Here is a 27,706-nt window from a genome sequence, read left to right on the forward strand (position 1 = left end):
TTTACTCAATTAGACTGTTGTTGCTGCAGAACACTTACTGGCTGTCCTTTTGCACCAGGTTCACCAAATGTTCCTTGATTACCTTGCACTCCAATCTGACCTCTTTTCACACCTGGCTGCCCAGATTCACCAGGTAAGCCTTTCTCTCCCTGTCAAGGTATAAATGTTATTATACAGCACAGTTGAAAGGAAATATTGGAGATGGAAAAGTTATGAAATAACAATGTATCACAACATAGAAAACATCAGCGATGAAATGTAAAGGTACATATGTAACATACAATCAGACAATATAATCAATTACTGATAGTTTTGTTCCTTTATTAAATAAATTCTGATAAGAAAGAAATTATTTTTAGCAGTAACAATTTCTCAATAAAATATTTTAGTATTACCTGCTCTCACATGAGAAAATTTGAATGGCATGATGTTGAATTTGAAAATTTGAATAGCAAAATAATTTTTTTTATAACATGATCAAACAAGACTATGGTATGAAATACAAAGAGCTATGCCAATTCCCAGATACTGTTATGAATCATATTACTTGGTAGGTGACAATAACCACGGTCATGAGATTGCCTGAAGCTGAAGGCATCAGTTGACACTTCAAGGACTGACAGGTATATATTACTTCTTGACAAAAATTGCCACCATTAAAAGGCTTTAAGATAAATTAGCGGAAATATTTTGTCTATTTCACTGTGGGCTTAAATATGCTATTGGATGGAAAGGAGGGTCTATTGCATAATAACAAAGTATTCAAATATTGACCATGACTGAGTATTATAGTGAAAACGTTTGATTGATGTTGACATAACTTGAGTGTACATATGGACAATAATTTATCCAGTGATTGGAAACTGTTAAAGAACCAGATCATTGAATTTTGCAATCTGATATTCATGAACCAGAATTCACACTTAACACACCAAATCCAGTTTGCAAATATTACATCCAAACCCCATTTACTGCTTAGAAAACATGGAAAACAACATTTAAATACCTTTGTTCCTCGTTGACCTCGGTCACCTAGTAAGCCTGGCCTTCCTGGTGGTCCTCGTAACCCTGGAAACCCTGCCAGCCCTGATAATCCTGGCTCACCTGGATTGCCCTGTGATAAGCACATTTGTGTCATCAAGACATTAATTTGGATGTCAGGTTGACTCAATTAAACTCCTACTCTAGGCTGACTGTTCAGTACAGTGCTGGGGAGCGCTGCACCATCAGAGTTTCCATCCTTTGGATGAGACGTCATTAACCAAGGCCCTGAAATACCAATTTCAAGCAAGAACGCTGTCCATTACCAGATTAACTCAGTTCAGACTCGGCAGTGTAAGCAGGTACACAGGAGGACAAACAGAATTAAGTGTGTTAAATTCAAACTTAATTTCACAGCTTTAACTTCAAAAAGGCAACTATGAAATTCACTGTAGGGTTATACAGACAAAAAGGATAACAGTTTCAAAGCCTTTATATGACTGGATTAGGTTCATATTATTTGTGGTGGGCTGATCTTTGACACTCATTTCTGCTTATGATCAAACCTAACTTCTTTAGATAATGCGTGCAATTGTCTGAAAAATCCAACAGTATTAAGTGAATGACTGTAACACTGAAATGACTGTGCAAAGCAGTCAGGAGTCCTAGAATGCTGGTAATGTTTTAGTTTACAGGAAAGGAAATACTGCGGCGAACACATGAAAGACACAAAATAAAAAGAATCTCACTTTAAATGTGGCTATTTTATCATCGTCCAATAACTTCTCATTTCAGTGCCAGGCTGGAAATATTTTCAGGAGAAATAGCTGCAGTATATAAACACTTTTCAATATGATTTTTAGTAAAAACTGATTTGTTTATAACAATAATCCTTAATCCGATTACAAGCAATTATACCCGATAATATCTAAGGGTGGAATTGTTCTGTGTGTAGTAATGCTACAGCCTATTTTGGTGTGAATCTTAGGTTTGATGTGGTGACTGCATCTTGCATTTTGTAAAATTAATTACACAAAAGTAATGCATCAAACATAAACTAGAATGCTTGTTTAAAGCAACTAAATGGTGGATTTAATTACTATCCCATTTACACTCCTGCAAACAAACTGAAATGAGAAGGGAGTTTTTCATTATGTCCTGGTCAACAATCTCTCAGTTAAAATTGGTCATTCATTTCATGGCTGAGTTGGGGATATTGCTGCCGCGTTTGTCTCTAAAACACCCAATCTATACCCTTTACAGTGAATCCTGTGAAGCGCCTTGAGATATATTCCTGATGTGAAAGACACTCTGTTAAATGCAAGGATTATTATTATTAAATCACTTTGTAATTGGAGTGGTTAGGAACAAGAAACAGTTGTTTCTATTTATTTCCCCAAATTGGTTTGTGCCAGTTGAGGAACAATCTGCTAACGAGTGCTAAATGTCACGTTGGGTTCAAATATAATTAAAGAGTTGCTCACACAAGCAGTCCCTTAGTAAAGCTAAAGAGCACTTACTCAGAGTTTCAAAGGGACCATTTTAGTGGCAGACTAACACAGACTGAATTGGTTTACACTGTCTACATTTATTGGGGTGAGTGCTGTATTGTTAGAGGTACCATCTTTTGGATGAGACTTTAACTGAAGTCCTGTCTGTTTGTTCAGGTGGAAGGTAAAAATGTCATGATACTATTTGAAAAGAGAAGGGAGTTTACCTTGGTGTTTTGCCCAACAATCTCCAGATAAAATATTGCTCATTCATTTCATGGCTATTTGGGGGACATATTGCTGTACACAAATTTGCTGCTGCGTTTGCCTATAAATACAGTTTCTGCACTTTACAGAAACCTCTACAGTGCTTTGAGATGTTTCTGTGTGATAAGAGCTGTATCATATGCAATGACATTGCAGCGATAAATGTCACTTTGCTGGTGGCTTTGCAAGCTGCAGAGAGCACAAATTGCGCTGCAATAACATGCCCACACCGATATTTATATCATGGTCTGTTCAACATCATTTTTGCATTGGCCAGTTGCAAATAGTAGTTAAATGGGGCATAAATAATTTAACTTGCATTCTGTGTGCTGCAGTTCAAGCGCGATAAAATAATGCTCACATGTACAGAATCTTTCAGTCACAGCAATGTTTCATGGCAATGAAATATTTGATTTGGCAGCAGCAGTCTTACAGAAGGAGAAGGAGATTCTAGTGGATGAGGCATGAACCATTTAAAATAATTGGCAAAAATACAACTATTTGACACGAAGAGAACAGCAACGTCTTTGTGGCCATTGGCTTAGTGGAGATTCACTTGCACCACCTCTGGCTGTTGCTTTTTAGTTGAAGCTTCATTCAGTGAGAAGCAACAGACTATGTAGGTGGTTCCAAAACTGCTGCACAATGCATATAATAATCGTTGCATTAGATGTAGCAGCTTATCACGTCGTTAAGATATCTCAAAGCGCTTCACAGAATATACTGTAAAGTGAAAGGATTGGATATTTTGTGGGCGATATCGAAACATAAGAGGGAGAGACAATCAAGGGATGGCCTATCCATCATTGTCTTTGTAATCCCAGTTTGTAAAATGGAACTGTATAAAATGGAACAAATCGGAGTTGTATGGAAACTCTTCAGACATATGTACTACCTGCTCTTTCTCCCTGGAACCTGTTGAAATCAAGAAACAATGACACCTCTACTCTAACTCATTCTTTGCCATCAACATTGCAAAAAGTACTGCCGTGAAACGTACAAGTGCATTTATTCTGCTCGTTTGTCCTTTTAGTTTGTGTGATTTCTCAGCAACACTGGTGCACTATTCACTTACAGGATATCCGACCGCTCCAGGCAGGCCAGGTCTTCCCACATTTCCAGGGTTGCCTTCTCGTCCTGGGTAACCTGCTGCTCCTTTCTGACCTGTTAGTCCAGGGCTCCCCTAGAAAACCAAGAAAATAACTGCTTGGAAGTTTGCTGTTTTTAAACTATTTCATTCAATTCTCTCCCCTCCACTGCAAGTTGGACAGCAATGAGGATTGTCCTCTAGTGAGTCTGGGCTACCTTTATGCAGGTTGCCAAGGGTGCCACTGCATGGTTACTTGTTATGGCTTGTAATTGTACAAAACAAGCCGTAAAATAACAACTCAGTCAGTCCCAATTCAAACTGCTTCCATGCAACCCACTCAGTGAATGAACACAGCTCACCTTGGCAACAGGAACCAAACCAAAATGTTTAGAGGCGAGAGAGGAAGACAAATCTGGGACTTAAACACATGGCCTCCTGGCTACCAGCCAAGCATTCGTACACAGGAATATCAAGGTTCAGCTACAACTCCAGAGCCACCAAGAGTCATCTTTTAAATCACTAGCATACAACTATAACAGGGTGAGATTAATCAACAAGCAATTTGAACCTTGATATTCTTGTATGTAATAGGCTTATGATACACAGGAAACACACAGCATTTGGAAAATTATAAACACTTCTTTACATTAATATCTGATATGAATTCCACTCACCCACTTTTTAATTTAATTTGTAAACAGTGATCATTGAGTGAGCTGTGGAAAATCATTTCAGGACACTGATAGTTACAATGTACAGTTCTAGAGTGGTACCTAATAGACACGAGTTGACATTCTAACAGTAGAACAGTTCCATGAAACGTCTTTGGAGTAATAAAATGCTTCTAATAATAGTGTTAAGAGAGTACAAATATGATTTGTGCTACTTACTGGGAGTCCTGCTTTGCCTGCTCCACCACGAGTTCCTTTAGTCCCTTTTGGACCCTGGAATGGTAAATAGAGCTCAGAATTTGTTACAAATAAACTCTGATTACAATGAAATATTAAATACGCAATGACAAGGTGCGTTTCGTAATCACGTCCCATGACGTTTCCTCCCACTGTAGGATTTTGTGTCTTGTGTCAGCTTGTTCTTATTTGGCATCTCTAGAAATCTTTATGGAAAACACAGGGTGTCAATGCTTGTGCATTAAGTGACCAAGGGTGGTAAAATGAATGAAGTGGAAAGCTGTTATATCCTGTACGTAAAAGGGACTGGAAAACAGCTGATTATCAGAGAAATCAAATAAAGTACAAAACATCACTATCCCTGCGAGGTGATCACGTTATACATTATCAGGGTGTTCTTCCACTTGCTTAGGAAAAGATGAGAATCTATTGACAACAGCAATTACAAACCACAACAGACGTTTGAGGTTTGTGAAAAGAGTGTTTACAGATGAAAGAAAATGTCAGTAATCTGCAAAAGGCAAAGCATAAAAAGTGGAACATTAAGTCCTTCTGAAAGTAAATGTATTCACTGTCTATATTTAATCAAATGCTGAAACTTAGGAGTAAAGAAAGAGAGAGATAGAGATCAATTTTTTTTCTATTTTCTTGTTTTGTAGTGGAGACATCGACTCATAGGTTTATGGAAATTTCAACACAAAAGTTTCAATACCATTATCGTTTCAGCACTTTTAAATTGCTGAATACTGCTGTGCATTAAGAAGCTTCAGAGAAGATGTAAAACACAGATCTGAACACTCACAATGTGGACATTCACACTGTAATATACAAACACTGTAAACAATCTGGGGTCGATCAAATGCAGTTCCTAACAGACAACCTTCTTTATTTTGTGCCCATTTAATGTCTACTGGGACAGATCTAAAAATACAGTCTTAATATCCAATATGTATGAAAGAATGAGACGTTATGTAAACTGCACCGCGTACAGCTGGAGAATCCAGATGGTAGAGCAATAAACCGTCTCTGTCTGAATGCTTTGCTATGATCATTTCTCTTTGTGTTTATGTCAAAATTAGTGACATACTAAATCAGCAGGAGTCCTGAATCAGGCTGGAATTGGCTTTATGTCCATTTAATTAAAAATATAATAAAGCTTATCATAAAAAAAGGAATAATTTCTTCAAGAAGGATACCATTAATGGATGGAGCGAATACCTACAGAGTAGTAAACTTCTCTGAATGGACATCTCTCTCTTTCCCCCTCCTCCTGTGCTCAACAACTGTCCCTGTGAGTCTTTCTGAGATATTAACCTGACGTGAAGAGTGCTATGTAAATACAAGTTATAATTGCCACTATACTCGATTGTAAAATACTTGCTAAAAAAAACCTTTGAGATACTTCAACGTGATTAGGCGTAAAAATACTAGCTCTTCCTTTATCAACAACAGGGCTCTTTCAGGCTGGTTGGGTAATTTCAAAGATACAAATTCCAGTGAGCAAATACAAAATCTTTGAGCAATATTTACCAAATGCAAGCAATCAACTCAAAAGCAAGAGAAATAGAAAGCAAGAGAGAACAAGTGAGAGATTATTTGCATTGGGACCATAGCGAATTTCATTCAGTCAAGCTGTAGAACAGACAGGTTTAGTTCCCGTCCTGGAGAATATACTCTATCAACAAACTCTGAAATCTAGTGAGAAATGTGTATGGAAATCAGTGCAGTTATAGAAGCTGATTTCTGATACTGCTTCTCTATTACATAGCTTGTCAGCAGTCTCTGAAATAACAGAGACAGAAATAACATACTTCAACCGTCTGTTCCTGAGCAGGTTTGCACATTTCATTTTGCAACCTTATCACCATAGAGCTTTCAACAGGAAGGAATACAGAAGTGTACATATGCAAAAGCATCAATCCTACTTTTAATGTTCCCATTGATATATGGCCACTATTCTGTGCCCACTGTTGTGTGCCAGATTGTTGTTTGGAGTCCTGCCACAAATAAATTAATTAACAATAGACTAGGTTACATTACATATAGTCTAAAAACAACAAGAAATTGTGTTCATGTAGCACCATTCACATTAGGAGGATATCCCAAGGTGCTGGACAGTGAAGGGTTTGCACCCAAAGTGGGGCATAGCAAGTTCCCTATTGTCAGGTATCACCAGAATTGAGGTGATTTGCACCTCCATCTGGTTTATTTACTAACCTGGGATCCTTTTTCTCCTTTATGCCCTGGTTCACCCGGATCGCCAGGATTTCCCTAGGTGGAGAAAAAGCAGAAGTACAGGTATAAATATTTTGTTTTTTAGATCATTAACGGTGACAATGTTTAAAATGTTTTTTTTAAATAAAATAAATACCATACCGGCACTCCTTGCTGCCCAGCAGCCCCTCTCAGTCCTGGTATACCATCATAACCCTATACATATAGATAAGATAATAAAATGTTTATCAAGTGTATCTGAGAAATATGAATACAGGCAAATCTGAGTAAATGCATAATTCTATCAAAGCATATAATGTTCCTTGTCAAATTAGTTATGGGTTTTAACAAGCCCACTGAATAAAGATATTATCACAGTAATGGGAATTGTAGTACCGGCTTCAAGCCAACTGACTGAATAGTTGGCATCAGTAGGTTCATTTTCTAGGAATCAGAGGCAGAATAAACTGTACAACCGGGTACACAAGTAGGCACAGGAACATTCTCTATCAGCATTGGCTCGTGCAAGTCAAACTAGATTAATGGTTCATTAGTTTGTAATTATTTGCCAAGACAATATTTTGTTTGCATACACTTGACTCTATCAGATGGAGACTGAGCCCTTTAAGTTTTGGGTGCAGTCATGACAAATAAAATTGTGTGAAATTTTGTAATTTTACGGAGATGAATGAAATCTCAAATTACAGCTATAATTAGCTGAATGAGAATAAAGCACAATCCAATATATATGGGTGAAAAGTTGTATCTCCTGTTGCGTGCATTGGTGATTGTGTAGGAGAGTGGAGTTTAACAGAGTCAATAGGATACAGTTAGAAGGACTGATTGGAGCACCTGCATTGCTTAAACAATTTACAAAAGAATTTATCTGTGGAGCATGGAATATCTGTCTACAAAGCTGGAAAATGTCCTGCTAGCTTCCCTTCCCTTGGGTGTCTGGTTGTATGTCTGTGGGTGAGGGTAATGATAATACTCATAAGTGTTGATTCAGAAGGTTATTCTCCGCTAGTCAGTAAATTTACAAAGTGGAAAATCACACGCAAGAGGTCTATTTCGAATGAAATTCTTTAATTAAGAATCCAGAAGTACATCACACCAACTTGGAAGAACTTCCTTTCTTTGTGGTCAACTTGTGTTTGCCTATAGGTACACAGTCACTATACTTCAGACACTTGGTGAAGTAATTGGAAAGATTTTCAATGTTATATAATGTTCAATGTTATAGTTGCCAAATCATAGAATCACAGAATATTACCGCACAGAAAGAGGTCATTCGGCCCACCGTGCCTGTGCTGGCTCTTTGGAAGAGCTACCTAATCAGTCCCACTACCCTGCCCTTTCCCCATGCCCCTGCAAATGTTTTCTCATTATTATGACATTAATATTTTTAAAGTAGTCTAAACATAATCCTTCTGAATGGTCAAAACCAGAGTAGTTCAGAACAAATGTCAATACTGTACAACTACTAAACTCTGCACGTCAGAAAAATACTCATACCCACAGAACAATCCAAACATCTAGCTTGTGTAGGTAACAAACGTTTAGAACTGAATTAGAGCTGGATGGTTTTTGAATGATGGGCTGTTCTTATTTTGTAATTCACCGCAACTCACTTTGACTCACTGAAACTTCTCCTATAATATGTCAATCCAATTGGTAGAATTCATCTTCAAAAGCAACAGAAAGAATTTCATACCAATCTTCATTCACTTACCATGTAGCCATCATCCCCTGGCTCCCCCCGGTCTCCACGAGAACCTACGGGACCCTATGAAACAGAACAGTCAGTAACATACAGCATGCAAGTAATTGTCTGTCACACCCAACCATAAGCCATTGAAATTTTGCAGGCTTTAATTTCCATGTCTAGTTACATTTAAATCACCCAGCTTTTAAATAGGGTTTGCAGGTAAATTTAACAAGATTCTGCAATTTTAGGTTTACTTGCTTTCTAAGTCTTAATATTTTCATTTTGTTTTGAAACAGAATAAATCAGGTTTGAATCACGGTGATTTGTGCTGGTGACAGCTGCAGAGGCCACACTGAGTAGGTTGTTTCACAAGGATATCAATTTTGTCACTGCAGTTCAAATGCAGGCAGTTTGAATCAATCCAACCTCCAACGTGAAGATGGTCCTTTCAAAGTCTTTAAGAACCATTCTAAGAAACATTACAAACTGCACCAGAGATTGGTGCTGCCTGGAGACCTCCTGGTGAGAGCAATTCAGAGACTGAAATATATATCAGACTTCCTGCAGTAAAACTGGGTATAAGAAACCTTTAATGACGTAAAGCAGAATATATTATACCAATTTGCTACAGAATGAAACTGGTCTAAGCGTTCATGATGAGGAACAAATGATAAATGAACGTTCAAAGTGCTCAGTACAGCAAAAACTGGGAGGCGTCTGTGACTCTACCAAACGGATATTATTTGTTGTATACCTATATGAAAATACAGCTGTTCAGCACCAGCTTTCTTTGAAGCACTCTGTACTTCCTTATGAAAGTACCTTTGCTTAACAGAGTTGAGTTGTAGCACTTGTGACCTCTTCAAGAACACCACGACAGGCGCAGAATTTGGAAGTTCACGCAACTATGTTGCTACAAGGGAATTGGGTGCCACCAGTGAAGAGACACTCAATCATGTCTGCTACGTATTATTGGTTCACAGCTAGGTGACAGAACTGGCACTACACATCTTTACTTGAGATACACATGCCTTTCCTAATAGGCCTAGAATGGAAAAACGTGGGCAGAAACCTACACCCATCTTTACTACAGAATGTGTGTCTATGAAAAATAAAAATTCATTCACAAAAATCGTTGGAATGGACTGGAATAATAAGGTTATCCAGCAAGCAGAGCTTTTTCATAGAACTTACCTTACCTTGGTGAGGTAAGTCTATAGGAAGCTAGCTTGATAGGTAACCTCCAAGTTCTCTTTTATAACATCTTAAGAGAAAACAAATTAGAATCAATGCTATTAGAGCTACTTGTCGTGAATTATTGCCAATTTTATTAAGTGTAGCGTTCGAGAATCAGTTTGTAAATGAAACCCTCAGAATGTTCCTTTACGCAACCGTTTCGTGGTGGAAGGAATATCAATGCCATTGACGTTGAAGGATTAGTAATAGGTCAGTTATGTTAAAATGAATTTTCATTTCACTCTTAAATTTCATAAATAGGTAGGGATTTTTTTTCCTTTCCCAAGATCATGCACCATTTTCCTGCCAAGGAAGAGGTGTGCAAATATAATGTATAATGAACCACTGGATGATGTATGAAAATGACTGGGTTTCATTTCTCCTCATCCCCCCCAACCCGCCCCTCCTCTACCCGTCAGTGAACAAGTGCTTCTCACTGGCGTTCTCACCGTGTTTGACATGATATTCTATTACTCTGTGAAACTCTGCACTACCTTCGAGTGTTTTAAATTCCGTTTATCAAATTTATGGAAGTACATTTTTCCACTGAAAGGCAGATTATGTGAAGGAACATATGCTGAAAGCCATCTCTGAATCCAAGATTTTTTTTAAATTGGTCTAAAAAATTTATAATAATTTACTGTGAAAAGTATAACCTACTGGTTCACCTGGAGGCCCCGGCAGACCTGTGGCACTGCTCGCTTCCCCTGGATAGCCCTGAATAGTAAAAGAAATGTATTTGTCCTGTAAACTGTGCAACAAATTTAACAGGAGCAACGTTGAAAATATTTTACATAAATTGTCATTAATTTTCAGATACATGTTACTTTCACCCACAAAACATACAGTATATTCCGTGAAGCGCTTCAAGACGTCTCGAAGGCTTGATAAGGTGCTATATCAAATGCAAGGATTATTATTATGACTTCAATGTAAAACATTCTGTAAAGTGAGATTGTAGCATTATTCGCTGGATGAAACTGGAAATGCTCAATGCTATCGAGAACTAACTTCTCCAAGATAAACACTGGCCTCCGAAACACCGTCATTAAATTCTGAAGCACTTTGAGACGTCCTCCCAACGTGAAATGCGCTATATCAAATGCAAGCCAGTGGAGCCTGGCAAGGACTGGAATAATGGGGGTATGGAGTTTTGTTGAGTGAGCATGCAGGGAGTGGAGTTTTGAACCAGCTAGATTTTCTGAATGGTGAATCTAGGGAGACCGGCGAGGAGGGCATTGGAAAAATTGAGGTGGGAAGTGACAAATTCGTGAATAAAACAATTGTATTTTACCTTTTCACCCTTCGGTCCCGGTGGTCCAGAAGACCCTTGTGGACCTTGATGACCCTGAAATTAATATATGTTTTAATGTTGCTCAGTTCATTCTTCAGTATTTAAACTTGTGCATTGGATACTTGAACAATTCATATAACCTAAATCGATACATCTTGAAATCCCCAGTGATTTTCACAGAGTACTCTAGATGAATGGAAAAATATATACGTATAATACAATATATTAAATTGGTAAACTGTAAGCTTGTGAAGATTCAAATCCAGCAATTTGGAGGCAAGACAAAAATTCTAATTGGAGCTACTCCAACATCTTAGTTCGTCAATCAGCGTTTAGTGCAAAATTAAGTGAAACAGCACTTAAGGTCTCAAATTAGATCCAAGATTAAGGTATGTCTATTTTCACGACAGTCTCAACCAATAAAAAATATTTGCTAAAATTTTTGAAAGCACATCTGGTTTGTTCTCTGCCTACTCTTATACATATGGTCTTTTCTGAAGCCTGTCCTACTGGGAATAAAGTTAATGGTAGCAGAACAAAGACAGCCAAAGTGCATTACAGTACTGTGTGTAGTCTAATTCATTTTTGTCATCACTCACCCCATATCCCAAAAGTCCTGGTTCTCCCATTGGACCCATCAAACCAAAAGATCCCTACAACGATATGAATAATTACTATACACATAAAGAGGAAATGTACATTAAAAATAAGATCTCAATTTGATGCATCAGCAAAAAGTGGTGGGATGTGGATTGTGTGCTTGCTTCAGTTGCTGGCTTAATAATTCAGCACTAATGGGATGTAGGCAAGTGCTGATCAGACGCCAAGTGCATGCCCAGGGGGAGGAAAGAAATTTGGAAGAAGAGTTGTCCCTGAACCACTCCTTCACACACAAGCAGCTCAGTGCAAGCCCTGGAGGCCTAGGAGAAGCTCCCTGGCTTTGTTTAGGCAATGACTTATGACACAGGAGATAATACAGTAAGTAACAATGGAGTTTGACTGCCCAAAAAGTAAATCAATAAGATTCAGTTAAAGCAAATAGTCCAACCCAAGCTGAGCTAGCTTGAATGCACAATGAGCATTTGACAGTACAGTATGCTTCCCTAGGGTATTTTTTAACCACTTGCATGTGTGCAGAATTTAAATACTCATCTTCCCCCCCAAGTTAAACAAACATAAATAAAGCACCTCCTGCTGTCTTGCTAATGGGTAGCAGTTGTTACTTTTTTTTAAAAAAAAGGGACTTTGTCTGATCTTATTGTCTGATGTTGAAGGAGAAACCGGGTGGAGTGAAATGTGAACGAACTCCATCGGGGCCAGGATACCCAATATATCTGCTGCCAGTGCAAGTAGGGAAGCCTGAGAGGATTATTGGCTCAACACAGTGGAAATTGTTAATTGTTAATTGTATTTGTCTTGTTGCATTGAGGAGAAATAGAGAGGGACTCATTCGGTTTCAAAGGAATTTGTGTCAAAATCTAATCCTGAAATCCTGGCTCACAGATTTTAATGTGTTTGATGAGCCACAAACACACGTTACCATGGATTAAGGCAGACAAATTCTCCCACACTTTGATTGCTTAAAAAAAATTACCATCAGCCCCCGTGTCCCCCTTGCTCCTTTAGGTCCTGGTTTTCCTTCGTCACCTGGACGACCTGGGTCACCTCCTTCACCTAAAGGCCCTTGTTTGCCCCTTTCACCCTGAACACAGCAAAATGCAAAATGAATAACTTTTTTTCCTAGTTTTTTTTTTAAAACTAGCTTTTAAACAACTGGAATTTATTCAATTTAGAAGAGCGAGTCTGACTCCCAAAGAGATTAAACCTTAATATTTAAACAAAGTCAATTCACAACCACAAAACAGGAACCTTTTTGCCTTGTCGTCCCCGTTGTCCTCGCTTTCCACGTTTCCCTTCAGGTCCCTGTGAATGAAAAGTGAGAAATGTGTGTGTGCGTATTATTCCTGGATGAGGAGAACCAAGACTTTCAATTCACTTGTGCTTAGTTTATTTAGTTTCTGCTCAAAAATGATATTGAAAAGTTCTTTGCTGAGCCAACAGCTGACAACTTGCTCTTTAATAATAATAATCCTTGCATTTGACATAGCGCCTTCTCAAGCCTTCGAGACGTCTCAAAACGTTTCACAGAATACACTGCAAAGTAGATTGACTGTATATTTTGTGGGCGACTGTATACTTTTAATAACATTAAAAACTGATTTGCCTATCCTGACTCTCCTCAGCTACTGATGAGAAAGATTGGGAACAGTTAGGTAGGAATCAGGAATCCCTGATTCCAGCGGTACAGACCAGGGTAACAAGAAACAGCTTAATTTTTTAAGCCAGCAAATCTTAAAAATCTTAAAATGAAAAATGAGTGTTCATAGCGATTGCACAATATGCTTTTGCAATAGGCATATGGAGTGTTAAACAAAGCTACAAAGTAAACATAAACACTATAACATGTTTGTTGTAGGAAAACAAATAAATATAGATCAGCGTATAAAGTTTGTAACAATTTAACATTCTTTTGATCGCATCATTTATCATAGTCACTAAACAATGCACTTACTGGCATGCCATTTATCCCAGATCCTCCAACTGAACCTGCACTTCCTCGAACTCCAGTGTTGCCTCTTTCTCCTGTCTCACCTTGACGACCTCGATCACCAGGTTCACCCTATAACAACAGTGCGTGCAGTTAGAACTAAAGGAAATAATATCAATAACACCAATACTTGGCACTGAGCAGTGCTTAAAAAAATAAGAGGGACAGTTGATTTCAATCAGACCAGATTATCTCACTTCTCCCACTCTCACCAACCTTGTGTCAATCCTTCCACTTATACACATTCATATTCAATAGCACAAAGAGAGAGTACAGCAGATTACAAGTATTAAGTTTCCTGTGCTATCGCATATTACCAGGTGAATTTCATCAAGCTGCTATTTGTCTTGTACTGATAGTTAGTATCTGTACAAATGTAAACCTGATATGTAATTGTAAGTGTTCAATAATCCCTCTAAAGTTACACAAGTATTGTTGTGGCACTAATTGCAAACATTAAAATTCTGAAATATGAGTTTCAACTCAAACCTATAGGAAGATCAATAGGATTGTAACTACATGCACTGGGTGCAGTGGATATGATGGACAGTGTTCATCTTATATTTGCATTGGATTTATACCAAATTTAGCAAGTTTGTGCAGAGCTTTCTTCAAAAGAAAAAGATCTGCACAAACTTGCTAAACAAAGCTGCACGTCTGTGTTTTTGCATGGTGGTACCTGTACCAGCTGATTTTGCAGTAGTTCACCTGACTCTTTTTCAAGGTAATCATTTCACTGAATAGTGGAATAGTTCCCACATGCGTGACTTAGTGATGTCAAGGTGCAGAATTTCTGCCCCGAGCCAGGTTGCACAGCATTTGAGCACCCGTTTGCCACTGACAATCACAGCTATCTGTTGAGATAAATTTAACTGTTTATTTATGGCAGTATATCTATGTCTCCTACTCCCACACAAAAATCCAGATCCTGTAAGTTCAGCATGTGGATTTACCTTTATTCCATCTTTTCCTTGAAGACCTTCTTCTCCTATGGGACCTGGTTCCCCTAGATTAGAAAAGATTCTCGTTTTAGGAGGGGTAAAAGTAAATGCACTGTATATTTTTTCTTACTGGAAATAACACTTCAAGCATCAATTGATATGTAGCCTTACACTATGAGAATCATTGGTGCAAATGAATTTTAATTTTTAAGCAAAAGAAAAGAAGATTCTGCACAATGACTGATCAAAGTCTGAAGTTTGAAAAAAAACTTTCCTTTACATGAGTACTGAAATCAATACCGTTCACGTGCTCTGATGGGTAAACATGCCTGATGCCTGGATAGAGTAAAATAGGACAGAAAGAGGATCTCAAAGACAATGTTTTATTTTTATTTGTGTGAGTACAAATTCAGGCTTCAGCGGAGTGGCAGAAGCATTTTAAGTGTAGAATTTCAGATACGCACACAAATACCACAAGTTTGCTTCCTTTGGGGGAGAACGACTTCCAAAAATAATGCAAATTAAACTGCAATCTCACTTCATAGAAAGAAAGACATTGATAAAAATTAATGTTAATAAAGTGTGAAAATATTGTAAATGTTGTGCCATATTGTGACAAAAATCCACCCCACCCTCAAGCATACTACAGAGTCAGATATTGGTAGTAGAGATGATAAACACAACAATGGGATATTGTTATGTGGTGCAATGTACAGTATGATTTAACATTTGGCTCCTGAAGTGGTTACTTTTATAGGCAGACAATAGACACAATTATTTGGTACCTTAATTAATATTAACACATGGCAAAGCAGCGTTTCATAACTGTAAACTCTTTGAGTCGTGATTCTCCAGATTACATCAATATTTCAATTTTTAAGGCAATGAAGATCACTTGAGCAGAGTTAGAAACAATGAAGACAAGATATTGTATGGAACTCAAACTCACTCTTAATCCCAGTTGACCTGGTTCTCCGACATTTCCAGCTGGTCCAACTTCACCCTGTTTTATTCAAAAGAAAGCTTCATAATACAACGTAAAGAAGAGAATACGTGCAATATTCACAGGATCGGCAAATTACTTTCTACCTTTGTTCAATCATTTGCTTTACTCTGCACTGTGAATATTATCTTTTTTTGTTTCCACTTGTTCCTTTTATTATGGTTTATAATACTTAGCATTTCAAATTTTGTTGATGATTGGAAGGTGGTATTCTGCACGTTTCTTGGCTTTTGAAGTGTGCATGTTTAAATGGGAAATCCCATTCTGAAAGCACATCATCAAAGTGAGATGAAATACATTGCACCCAGGGATAATTTCAAACAATAGATATCACCTCCATATTTTGAACTTTATAAAGATTGATGGGACCAAGAGATAGGTGGAAGGGGAAGTGAAAGTCTAGACAACAGATCAAGCTTCAGTCACCAGGCTGAATAGGTTTGAGGTTTTGTACAGAGCAAGCAGGTTACCAGCACTGAGAGAAGGCTTCCTGTAGACCAGCAGAAGGATACATTGAAGGAAATGAGGCACAGACATAGTTGAACAGAAGTCAAAATGATGGAAGACTGGACTATAGGATTTGTGTCTACGATGTATTATGTAATTTGTTTCAAATGATGCTGTCTTGGAAAAAATCATTCATTTTAATTGTTGAAATTTATTTTAATTGTTGGAAAGTCATTTCTTTGGTGTTTTTTTCTTCCTTTTCATCAGGCATAAGTCCATATCTACAAAGGTGTATATTTCTTTGCCTGAGTTGAACAAATATAACTTATAACGTCCTGTGAAATGGAACACATGCAACCTCAATTTATGCTTTTGAGAATTGGTTTTCTTTTGTATTTGTCACATGCACTGTTATATACAAAAGTTCACATCATTCTGCTGCTAAGTCTAACAATTTCCAGAAGCTGGAGGTTTGAACTCTGTGGTTATGAAGTTTCAATTCAAAGACGCATCAGATCTGTGGCAGAATGTAAAGTTCTTCCAGCTGTTGACAGGAAATTGTAATTCATTTCTGAACACCACTGCATCTTCCCACAAGCAGCACCCCGTCAATTCACTGGTTGTAAAATGTATCGCACTTACCTTCGTCCCAGGATCCCCCGTGTGACCAGCATCACCCGTAGCACCTGAAATTCCCTGCGAAATAAAACGTTATTCATATTGTGATGCGCTTTTAATCTGATAATTACAAAGTCTGAATGATTCTGGCGAAAAAAAACCTATCCCTAACTAAAACAGATCAACGCTTTAAAATCCTCAAAGGTTGGGAATATAAAATCTAAGGCAAAATAGACATACCTCAAGTCCAATTTCTCCGACGGGCCCGGCATCTCCTTGTTGTCCTCGAGGGCCCTACAAAGAAAAGATATGGGCAAAATGTAGCACTTTAAGACATAAAAATAATAGTTACTTTCCGCAAAAGAATATAGCCATCCACAAGCATCACCATTGACACAATAGTAATATATATATATGTATGTACAACAAGAGTTATTCCACACAAAATTGGTCACGATTTACAATAATGTTCCTCGTGTTTTTCTCCTTCATTTGCTTCAGTTTTCTAGATTTTCTTTCTACATTTGTGTACAGGTTATTTTCCTATAAAAACAAATATGTTGGTCACAGGAAATATCTCGAGAGATGACCATGCGATGCACATAGAATCAAAGCTCACAACGGTCATTCCGAAGTGGAAAGTGAACTTACCGGTGGCCCTGCGGGTCCCAAATCTCCTCTGCTTCCTGGAAACCCCGCCAGACCCTAAAAAGAGATGAAAGTGATGAGACCGAATGTTTAGCAATGTATTTTATTGAGACTCAATGTTTATCCAGTGCCATAATCAAAACAGATATGACGAACTCCAATGCATGAAATTACAGGAAATTCTGTTCATATTTGAAAATGAAATGCACTCAGTTTGCATTTAATTACAGTGCACATGTGCTCCAAGATCATTTCCATTTCAGTGTGATCAACAATGCAATTATGAAAAGTTGCGGTGTGAGACTGTGGGGTATTCTGCTCCGTTTGCTAAATGGACCAAATTTGTTCTGTTCATCAAATTTACCAAGGTTATTGCCGTGCATTTTTAATAACTGAATGAGCTATCATATTTATAGATTCATTTTAAAATATTTTATTACAGCAGATTCAGAGAGCCAGCAGTTTATCCTTAGCCCTGATCTGCCACTATTTCTTTGAACTGAGACAGGTGGATTTTCTAATACAAATATAATTACTCTAGTGGGCAGGACTTTTGAGTGCATACCCTCCATATAGCTACAAATGAACTTGCACTAGGTAAATGTGTCATTCAACCAATTGGTCTCAGTGAGAAGCTGGGAATCAAAAAGAAGGGAGGGTCTAGGAGCCATCTGCTGTACCAAGTGAACATCTGCAACCAATTTTATGTTCTTGGACAAGTAAATGACCAGAATGCAAATAACATATGAATTATAAGATAGCTGCAATCTTGAGTCAGGGAAATCAAGAGAGAAATAATGCCAAGCAAATTCCATTGCTAAATGGCAATGCACGTGGTGACACCATATGCATAAGAGCATAAACTGATTTTAATACTGATCTTCAATATAAGAATACAAATTAGTACTTAAATAACAATCCACTCTAGGGAACCTTTGAAAATGTCAGGACAGTGAAAGTTTCACTATTTTTAGTGGTGAATGTGAGACAGAACACCTGTGATTGTTATGATGATTAAACGATGAACTAGTGAGAATGGAGGCTGAATATTTTCCTGTGTTTAGACTGCTGGCAGTAAAGCCTCTTTGCTCTCGGCATTATAGTGATACGAAGTGGGAAGCCAATTTTTACTTGCTGTTCCAAATAGGTTCAAATCAGAGGATATTTTCCTATTATTAAAGCGCTGATCACATAACTGGCTGAATATACAGCGGCATTATTTGCACTGTTCGAGCCTCAGATTATATTTCATGTTTAGCAGAACATCACTGTCAAAAGAATCACAGCAATTCACCACCAAATGTGCAATATACACCCAGGATTAAATTCTGTAGCGGCGGAGGGGGAAAAACCGATGTGTTCACTTTATAAGCTGTAAAGAAAGCCTCAGGGTTAACACGTGCCTCTATTTTAAATCTGTCCTGCACCAAAGTTTATATGCAACTCAGCAATTAAGCATTCATCTTATGAATGAAAACCGCTTCCCTTGGAGTTCACTTTTATTACCGTCATCTTTGTTAACATCATGGTAAACACTTGACTTCATGATGACCTTTTGAAGTGTGAGTGGGATGCGATCGCCTGACCAGACAGTGAGGCTTCCTCAAGACAGATGGAAATAACAGCTGTAAGTGTGACTGAGCTCCTGGTGGTGGAATTAACCAGTTCCAAATCCATTTTGAACTCTTCTAACTTGAATACAAAGGCAGGAAAGTATTAATATTCATTTTAAAAGCACCAAATCTGAAAATTGTTCACAATGAAGAATAAAGCCATCTGCCAGAGTTCAACCTGCCCGATGGGTGACATTTAATCAGCAGGAAAGATTATTTGCTGTGTAATGAAATTTTATGTTCACTATGAAGTACAGTAATATGTGATGCCCATTTTTTCCAAAAGAACGATGAACTCTTGCTAAAGCAAACTGCCTTTTAAATACAAACAAGGCTTCCGTCATGTCTCACAGGTCATTCTGCATTTAAGCAGTTATTCTACATGGTGAATTCTCCTGTTTATCTAAAACCAAAGTACATCCAGAAAACTAAATATTTGAAGATCCTCCAAAATAACAGGCTTGTATCTCAATATACTGACCCCTCGCTATTTTAAAGCTGGTTCCTGCGGTCATTTCCAAGTATTTGATCCTATTTTTTAAAAATTAAACCCTTCCAAATGCTGCTTTGACAAACCCATTGTTTGAATTTTAATTTTACAGTCCTGTAAAACTGTCATGGAGATGCCTTTCCATTGTTAATAAATACATGACACAGTCAAGCATTGAGATTGAAAACCTATCACCGTGACACAAAACTCGGCACCTAGTTTGGGCAAAAGAGGCAAAGAGAGGCCGGATGGTTTGAGTTACTTCTTTCTATCCTTAAAATTTACTGATTTTCCCCTTTAAGCTCTGTGCTGTGGTGACTATCATTTTCTCAAGTACTTGATGATCCTCGGAAGTCAGCCACAAGTGATGTGTTTAAAAATTTGAGTAGGATGTTCAACATGGCCTTTCTCTCCTATCAGATTTGCAAATCTGTGCTGCATTAAAGTTACATGTGTAAAGAATTTGTGTAAAAACAACTGTCAAATAAATCATATCATACACCCAATTAAAGAGTACACAAGCAATAGCTTCAAACCTGATGATCATTTACTTATTTCAATTTGTAAAAAAAAGAAATCGCTTTTAAATTTTGTAGTTTTTTTGTGTATATTTCTGATGTCGGTGCGGGAGGATGAATGTACTCAGCAATGCTAATTCTTACTGATAAAAATGTTCGCATTTGTTGATACAATCAAATCTATGATCTTTGGCACATTTGAAAACAAATATAGACATTCCAAACAAGCAAAATCAACCAAAATCATCCCTAATCTTGTTCTAACTTACTTACAGAACTCAGGAGGAATAAGCTGGTTGAGACCACACACCAAACTTGATCCCAATGGCCAGCAAGAAATAATCTCCAAGATCACGTCTGGTGCACTATTTTGCATTTTGTTTAAAAATAAAGTGAGATCACAGAAATACCATCTGTAACCCCCCACCCCCCACGCACACACACACACTATTTTTCCAATATATCACATGTGGTATTCCAATTCTTATGCCTGATGAGTGACTCTAATAAAAAAAAGTATAAAAGTGAAGTGCTGCCCTTGGTTTGAACCCTTGTTACATAAAACATTACTGTGCACACGGACCCAAACAAAAAGAGATTAGCAAAACTGCTGATGGGGATTTTGGATCATTAATACTTTTCCCTTCGCATTGCACAGGAGAAATATCTTCGGATATTTCACTTGGAAAATACTCTTTGAATCTATCCACAGCCAAATCTTTATTTCCAACATTGCTTTTGAGAATTAGAATAAAACACTCTGCACAGAGATCACAAATGGACTATTTCTCCACTGATCATGAATGAAAAATTCCAGATCACGTCTCTCATCTGAGCCGTAGTAAATCTGGATTTTGTGTGTGAGCACCCGAGGGAGTAATTCTCTATTTGCCGGTAAATCCATGGACTTTGATGGTGTGTGCTTATAATGGGAAAATCCCATGAAATTTAACAAGTAGAAAATTACTCCCTAGGGTCTCAATGTTACTATCCCCTGGAATGTGTGAACTTGCATCACTAGGCCAAACAGATCTCATGAGCACAAGCAGTGATCTTCTCAGGATTACTGACTAATGATAAATAGAGTGCTAGGTGCATGAGTAGTATTTAGTAGTCATATTGGTTATTGTCGGAAATGGATTCCACCTGAATATGCAGAACAGTGTTGTCTGTCAGTTTTTACTATTTTTCTAAATAACCTTTACCTTTGTCCTTCTTTTGATTTTCTCCCCCTTACTGATTCTCCACTGAACACAGTGGTGTACAATGTGGTATGTTTCGGTGAGTGCTAACAGCAATCTATATTTTGTCCAAATTTCAAAAACATTTTGTTCTTAAGAAAATTATCAATGAAATAATTAAAGGAATAATCTGCTGCACCCTTCCTTTGTCATACTCTTCTGTTCACTGTAATAAGGACTTGTGCCTTGAAAGACTCATGATGAGGAAGCAGACATCTGTACATTCAGAATCAAATGCAACAAGCTTGGTTGGGTAAAGGTGAAGCGAAAAACAAATAAATCAGGGCTAAAGGCCAGAAGAGGTGAAATCAGGTTTGTATGTGTGAAATTAGAGCAGGAGACTGTAACATTGAGGCTACGGGAAGCAAGATTAGGAATCAGAACACGCAAAAGTATTAAAGCATGAAAACAACATCAGAGTTAGGATTTTCTGTCAAGATTCTGAGCTCCAAAAGCTCAGAACAAATTAGAACTCAAGAATAATTTTTTGAAATGATTTTAATCTAAAGATCTTAAGAAAAATATAATTGCTTATTTTAAGTTGCAATCATCGAACATTATTTTTTACCTTGTCCCTATAAATGAACAGTTGATGGATACGCAGAATCATAAACAAAATGCAGCCCAGATGACCATTTTCCCCATTGACCCTTTGCTGCTGATGGTTCCTCCACTCTTGATGGCTGCTATGTGCTATTATTAAAATACCTTGCTTGTTCCCATACTCAGTCGGCATAAGCCAAGGATACCTATAAAGATTGGATCCATCCTTGGTAGTATAAAAGGACTTCAGTCTCTTTAGACCATGTTGGATTTGAGTATAGGAGCTGCAAAGGCTTTGCTCAGACTGACCTAACCTTCATCAACCAAAATTTATGATAAAATCTATGGAAGCCCATAAATGTCTTCTCTGGTCCTATGGGAGCTTGTGTATTAACTCAGCAGGTTTTGGATAAGTAGAGGATAACGATAAGAAAAAGTGGCTGGAGTCAGCACATTGTGCGCATTAACATTTCTATTGTACCTGGAATACATTGATAACATTGAATTCTTGGACCTGTCCTATTTGCAATTCCAATCCCAATTTAAAGGAGATGTTCCAGCCAAATGAAGGGCGACCCTTGAAATTACCCTAACTTACTGTTTCAGGTATTGATTATGTATATGTTCATGCATTTTCTGCTTATATCTTGTGGTAAAGTTATACTTACTGGGGCTCCTTGAATGCCTCTTTCTCCAGGATTTCCTGCTTTGCCCTATTGATGAGAAATTACATGATGTCAGGCAGAGCGATAGACTTCCAAAGATGTTGATGGATATTTTTAAATGTCAATCTCTATTGGTAGATTTGCTTCATACTTACAATAAGTCCATTTTCACCTTTCAGGCCAGGTTCGCCTCTTTCTCCCTGGAAAGGAAATATGTTGTTAATGTACGAGATGTGAAGACCTCGAAGGTTGTAAAGGAAATGACATGCAACACTTGCATTAATGCTTAATTTAGTGTGAATCAAATAGAAGAAAGCCTAAGGCAGACAATGCCTTGGAATTCTGCCAATTTACTTTGTGGGGGCACAACACTTGTGAATGCATGGAAGAAACTGCGAATTCATGCAGTGCACAGCAGCTTCTAAGCTGTGACTGTTTTTTCTGGTCTTGGACATTCATAATGTCTGGGGTAAGTTCAGCAGAATGGTTTCAGCTCAGTCCAGCCTGGACCACATAGCAGCCACTGTACTTACAAGCAGGTGTACCAGGCACTGTTACCTCCAGAGGCAGGGTGAAGTCCCTCATTTAAATTATACAATACTTCTGAAGGTAATATGCCATTACCAGCACTGGCGCAAGCTAAAGTGCCCTAAGTACTAATATTAAACTGTCTTGTTGGCTCTGCACACAAAACATTTTTTTACAACAATAGCTTTGCAAATTGTAGCGTTTTGGAACATTGCCACAAAGAACACACAAATAGATGTGGTTGACAGTGCAGCCTCTGCCAATACATGTTGGTACGAATGAAGCATTGCTATACCTGGAGTGTCAGCTTTGCTGGCAGCTTGCCACATCTCTCCACTGATTATCTGATACAAAAGCTGACATTTTCAGTTCGAAACACAGAATTTTTTTTTCTCTCTAAAAACTGAAACCTGCCCAGATTATTTTCCATTCTACTTATTAACTCCAATCTAAATGAGTCACTTGAAATTGCAGTCAGAAATGTTCCGGGGAAACAAAAGCAAAACTAATTTGACTTTTACCTTGTTACCTTGTGACCCAGGTTCTCCTGAAGGACCATCTGGACCTCGTGGTCCCTGAAAGTCGTTACAACATTGCTGTTAAACACCACAGTTACCAAGATCGTCTATGGGATAATTTCTTACGTAAGTACTACGGTACATCTTAATGACGCGGGTTTTTAAAAGTAATCAGTAAATGTAAAAGGTGTACAAAAGGTCACTACACAGGGCTCAATGCTAATAAAAATGCACTTGTTATGACACTGCTCCTTTGGTGACAACACAATGTGTCCGTGGTTTGACACGCAATTGTACTGGACAATTTTAGTAAATTATTGGGTAATTTGGATCCAAAATGTAGGTGCACCGGGTAAATAATGTCTGCCTCCCGTGCACATTTTCTTGCTTGGTGGAAAATCTTGGACATTATCTCAAAACCAATGTTCCGATTAGGCTACCACCACACAGACTTTGGGCCCCCAAGCCTTGGCTCTTGCGAACTGGGTAATCAGGGTGCGTCCTTCCAGGGAGAGGCTGCGCTTCCCATTCCAGATACAAGAAAATTTCCACGAATTTTCCAGAATGAATAACTATATTTCAAAAATATTGAAAAAAACGTAAAAGCTTTTTTTAAGCTAATGTGTAGATATTGTATTCGTGCAAAAACATAAAATCGTGGCAGTTGTGAAATATCACACAATTTATTTTAAATTTTGATGTTCACTTCCTTATTGTTCTTTGTCCAAAAAGCTCCACCTTGTGTGGATCATCCCAATTAGTCAGAAGCAGCTGGTCTATGTACAACTAACTTAAAATAGAGAAAAAAAAGTCACTTCCTGAAATAAAAGGATGCTTGCAGAATAAATAAGCAAATGTTTAACAGAAAAGCTTATTCTCAGTCTTAACAGAATACAAAGATTGTGCTAAACTATTCTGATTGAAAGGTTCACTGCACACTGCAGGAGTCATTTAACACATTGCTGTTAACATCTCTCTCTAGTGATTTTCAACATGATGAAGCAGATGTTCAGTCACATCTACTTTTTGATATCGTCATAATATTCCACTGTGCAATACATCTGCCAACATTATAGATAATAACTTTAGACCACAGAATTTCACACCTTGTATGCCTCCTCTTGCTGTATTTAAAAAAAACATTTAATTCAAGTAGATAGTTCAAGCAATAGTTAGACCAAATTAACATTGTGTTAATTATGCATATGTTAACACTGTCTAATGCTGCAAAGTTAAGATAGATTAATTTCTCCAATCAATCTACTCATCAAGAAATCAGTAACTGGATGTCTCATGTTACTATGAATATAACATGAGAAAGTACTATTAAAATTGTGAAAATTGCCCCTGATCCCCAAAACTCTAGAATTTTTTTNCACATTTGCTGCATTATTTCTTGAAGTGAACATAGTAACCAATACGGTGCACAAAGCCAATTGTAATCCTACTGTGTACATTTCAACCTCTTGCACCCAACATGCTCATCTACAACCAAACACAATTATTGTTGTATATTTCTAATCTTTCTTAAAGTAGCAGAAGTAACTGAAATGACAACACCCATTTTCCTGCCACATACAGTTTCGCCCACAAAATATACAGTCAATTCACTTTACAGTATATTTTGTGAAGCGCTTTGAGATGTCTTGGAAGATGCTATATCAAAGGTGCTATATCAAATGCAAGGATTATTATGTTGTTATACATCACTGCCAAGAGGAAGAGAGCAGCCAGTGACACACTTGGAATCCTGAGAAGTGCCAAAAAATTCATCTGGAAAATGGAGAGAAAGCTGATAAAAGGGAACTTTAAAATTAAGGCTGAAGATTAAAATAAAAAAGGATTTAGGTCACTTACCCTCCTCCCTTTAGGACCTCGAGGGCCTTGTAATCCTCGTCCTCCTGGAAGACCCTACAACAAAATGATATGCAATGTCAAATAAGAGGCAATTTAACATTTAAGCTTTATTTTACAGCTGGATTGGATAATCAAGGCTACAACTATTGAACTATTGAACTATTGTTCAGGGTTATTGAATGGGTCATATCTAGGCAGCCTCCGGGGAAGTCTGATGTCACAGGTATTGGCAGTAGCCTGAGAATAAGCTGTACACCTGTGCTCTTGGCATTTTGTTTCAATCCCTACAGTTACAAAAGATATGTCTTTTTATTGTATAAAAAGAGTGAGGAAATTTTTCAAATGCCACAAAAAAAATCTAACAAAGAACAGGAACTTATTTTTCACAAGTGCAGGCTGGATCAGATAATCACGTCATTCTGGAATGATTTGATCATGTACGTAAGAAATGTTAACGTCGGTAAAGTTACAAAACGTTGACTTACTGGTAGCCCTTGGAGCCCTATTGGACCAGGGATTCCTGGAGATCCCATATAACCCTGCAAAAATAAGCACAGTGGAAGAAAGAGAGACAGAATGAATACAGGGCTAAATTTATCCACAGCATTTTCCATTAGATCACATCCTCGAAGTGACATCTCATGTGATCATTTATTTCTCAAACCAGCTAATTGCTGCTCCCTGGCTCCAACTAAACTATTTTTGTCTTAATGCGTTAACATTTTCTCCAAATAAAGCACTCGTAAGCAAAATTATCTTAAAACTTGATGCAAGTGTTCAATTTAATAAGAATCTCCTACCACTGAGCATTCTCATCAGATAAAGGTAAAGGGGTTAACCAAGCACAATGCAACATTTCAAACTCAGATTTATGCTTGCATGAATCAGGACATATCTAGATCTGCAGGATTATCTTGAATTATTGCACCATCTCATTTTGCCAGACACAGCCAGGCACCTTATTCAAGAAAAAAAATAACTTTGGAATTGAAAAGGATCAATTACTCAATGCAAAATTGTTCCACACTTACCTGCCAATCTGCCAGATACATTATTATATATCTATATAGGACACAGAATCTATAAACTGGATCCTAAAACACCAGTTTGAAATTTAGAGAAAGTGCAAGAGCATGAGTTGATAGACGACTCATGCAGTTAATACTAATAATATAATCCCAGCAAATATGTTCTTCAGCTTTTGTGATATTTCTTTATCTTAAGTCTCAGTGATATTTGTGTATTGGGAGGTATCTGCAGAGTTGAACAAGTCCCAGGTAATGTCACAGAACTTGCATGAATTTGTAACTTTCAGATGATGGTACAGAGAACCTTGTAGAATTATGGATTTGGCAGATATTGTTCGAAATCCCAGAAATATTAAACCTGTACATTCAAACTGTACAAAAATTCTATATAATCTTAAATTTTAAGGCTATGGCTAATGAAAAATTTATGACCATGAAGAATTTCAGGCGACAATTGATGGTATCAAACCATGAGAGAACTCTGAATTTTGCAGCCTCTCTGTTAACCACCAGATGGTGCTCACATCTCCTAAACAGATACGAATAGAAACTTCAATCCAATTCTCATTCTGTGGTTTCAGGTGGATATCAGTTATCTCTCCACCATTGGTAAGACGTAAAATCGGATCAAAAGTATCAGTATAAAAAGTGATTCAGCTGGCTTTCTGTAGGACTATGGCAGTGCCTGCTAATGGGGACAGGTGGGCTGTGCTTTAAGTGTTCCGTCAGCCCCCAAAGACATGTCAGATTGTTCAATATTGCACTTTCGAGTACGCGATTAACCTTGTTCATAAAGTTATTACCATCGGACTGAAGTGATCTCCAAATGGCTGTGCCTCATCATTCAATTAGGTCGCCATTGTCTATTCCAGCAATAAATCTGCTGAATCTTACTGAACAGTTATTAATAGACAAAGCCAGCTTGAGTCTTTGGGATCCAAATTTAAGGACCCAGGACACTTGGCCAATCACAGTAAATGAATGTCAGCGAATCATAATGAATCTGGGGGAGTGTAATGACACATCTGACCAAAACAAAAAAAACAAAAAACAATTTACTCTATTTGAATAATTCAGAAACTTTATGCGTTTTCTAAGTTTCCATGATTTTCACTCAGGAAATTACTGGATGCAGCTTCTATGATTTACTTCCAAACCGTTACAGAGGTGGTGGCACAGTTTTGAAGACGTTTTTTGAAAAAAAACTCAGCACTCAAAAGGTTAAGTCCACAATTGTCTGAAATCTCAATCG

The 27,706-nt window shown here is 37.6% G+C and overlaps 1 protein-coding gene across 1 annotated transcript in view; it reads right to left on the reverse strand.

Annotated features, from left to right (window-relative positions):
• The window catches only part of LOC103174799 (collagen alpha-1(XXIV) chain), a 129,472-nt gene that overhangs the window by 12,679 nt on the left and 89,087 nt on the right, over positions 1-27,706 (reverse strand). Inside the window, exons 29-51 of the mRNA XM_042334983.1 lie at positions 25,912-25,965; positions 25,427-25,480; positions 23,573-23,626; positions 22,679-22,723; positions 22,527-22,571; positions 17,457-17,510; positions 17,046-17,099; positions 16,830-16,883; positions 15,687-15,740; positions 14,791-14,802; positions 13,761-13,868; positions 13,058-13,111; positions 12,783-12,890; positions 11,788-11,841; positions 11,189-11,242; positions 10,555-10,611; positions 8,683-8,736; positions 7,113-7,166; positions 6,954-7,007; positions 4,719-4,772; positions 3,814-3,921; positions 1,007-1,114; positions 39-149 (exon numbers count right to left, since the gene is read on the reverse strand). Of these exons, the coding sequence (XP_042190917.1) occupies positions 39-149; positions 1,007-1,114; positions 3,814-3,921; positions 4,719-4,772; positions 6,954-7,007; positions 7,113-7,166; positions 8,683-8,736; positions 10,555-10,611; positions 11,189-11,242; positions 11,788-11,841; positions 12,783-12,890; positions 13,058-13,111; positions 13,761-13,868; positions 14,791-14,802; positions 15,687-15,740; positions 16,830-16,883; positions 17,046-17,099; positions 17,457-17,510; positions 22,527-22,571; positions 22,679-22,723; positions 23,573-23,626; positions 25,427-25,480; positions 25,912-25,965 (1,458 nt within the window). The remainder of the gene's footprint in view (positions 1-38; positions 150-1,006; positions 1,115-3,813; positions 3,922-4,718; positions 4,773-6,953; positions 7,008-7,112; positions 7,167-8,682; positions 8,737-10,554; positions 10,612-11,188; positions 11,243-11,787; positions 11,842-12,782; positions 12,891-13,057; positions 13,112-13,760; positions 13,869-14,790; positions 14,803-15,686; positions 15,741-16,829; positions 16,884-17,045; positions 17,100-17,456; positions 17,511-22,526; positions 22,572-22,678; positions 22,724-23,572; positions 23,627-25,426; positions 25,481-25,911; positions 25,966-27,706) is intronic.

This window comes from Callorhinchus milii, unplaced genomic scaffold, assembly GCF_018977255.1.
Source record: "Callorhinchus milii isolate IMCB2004 unplaced genomic scaffold, IMCB_Cmil_1.0 Scaffold5, whole genome shotgun sequence".
In the NCBI taxonomy this organism is placed as follows: domain Eukaryota; kingdom Metazoa; phylum Chordata; class Chondrichthyes; order Chimaeriformes; family Callorhinchidae; genus Callorhinchus; species Callorhinchus milii.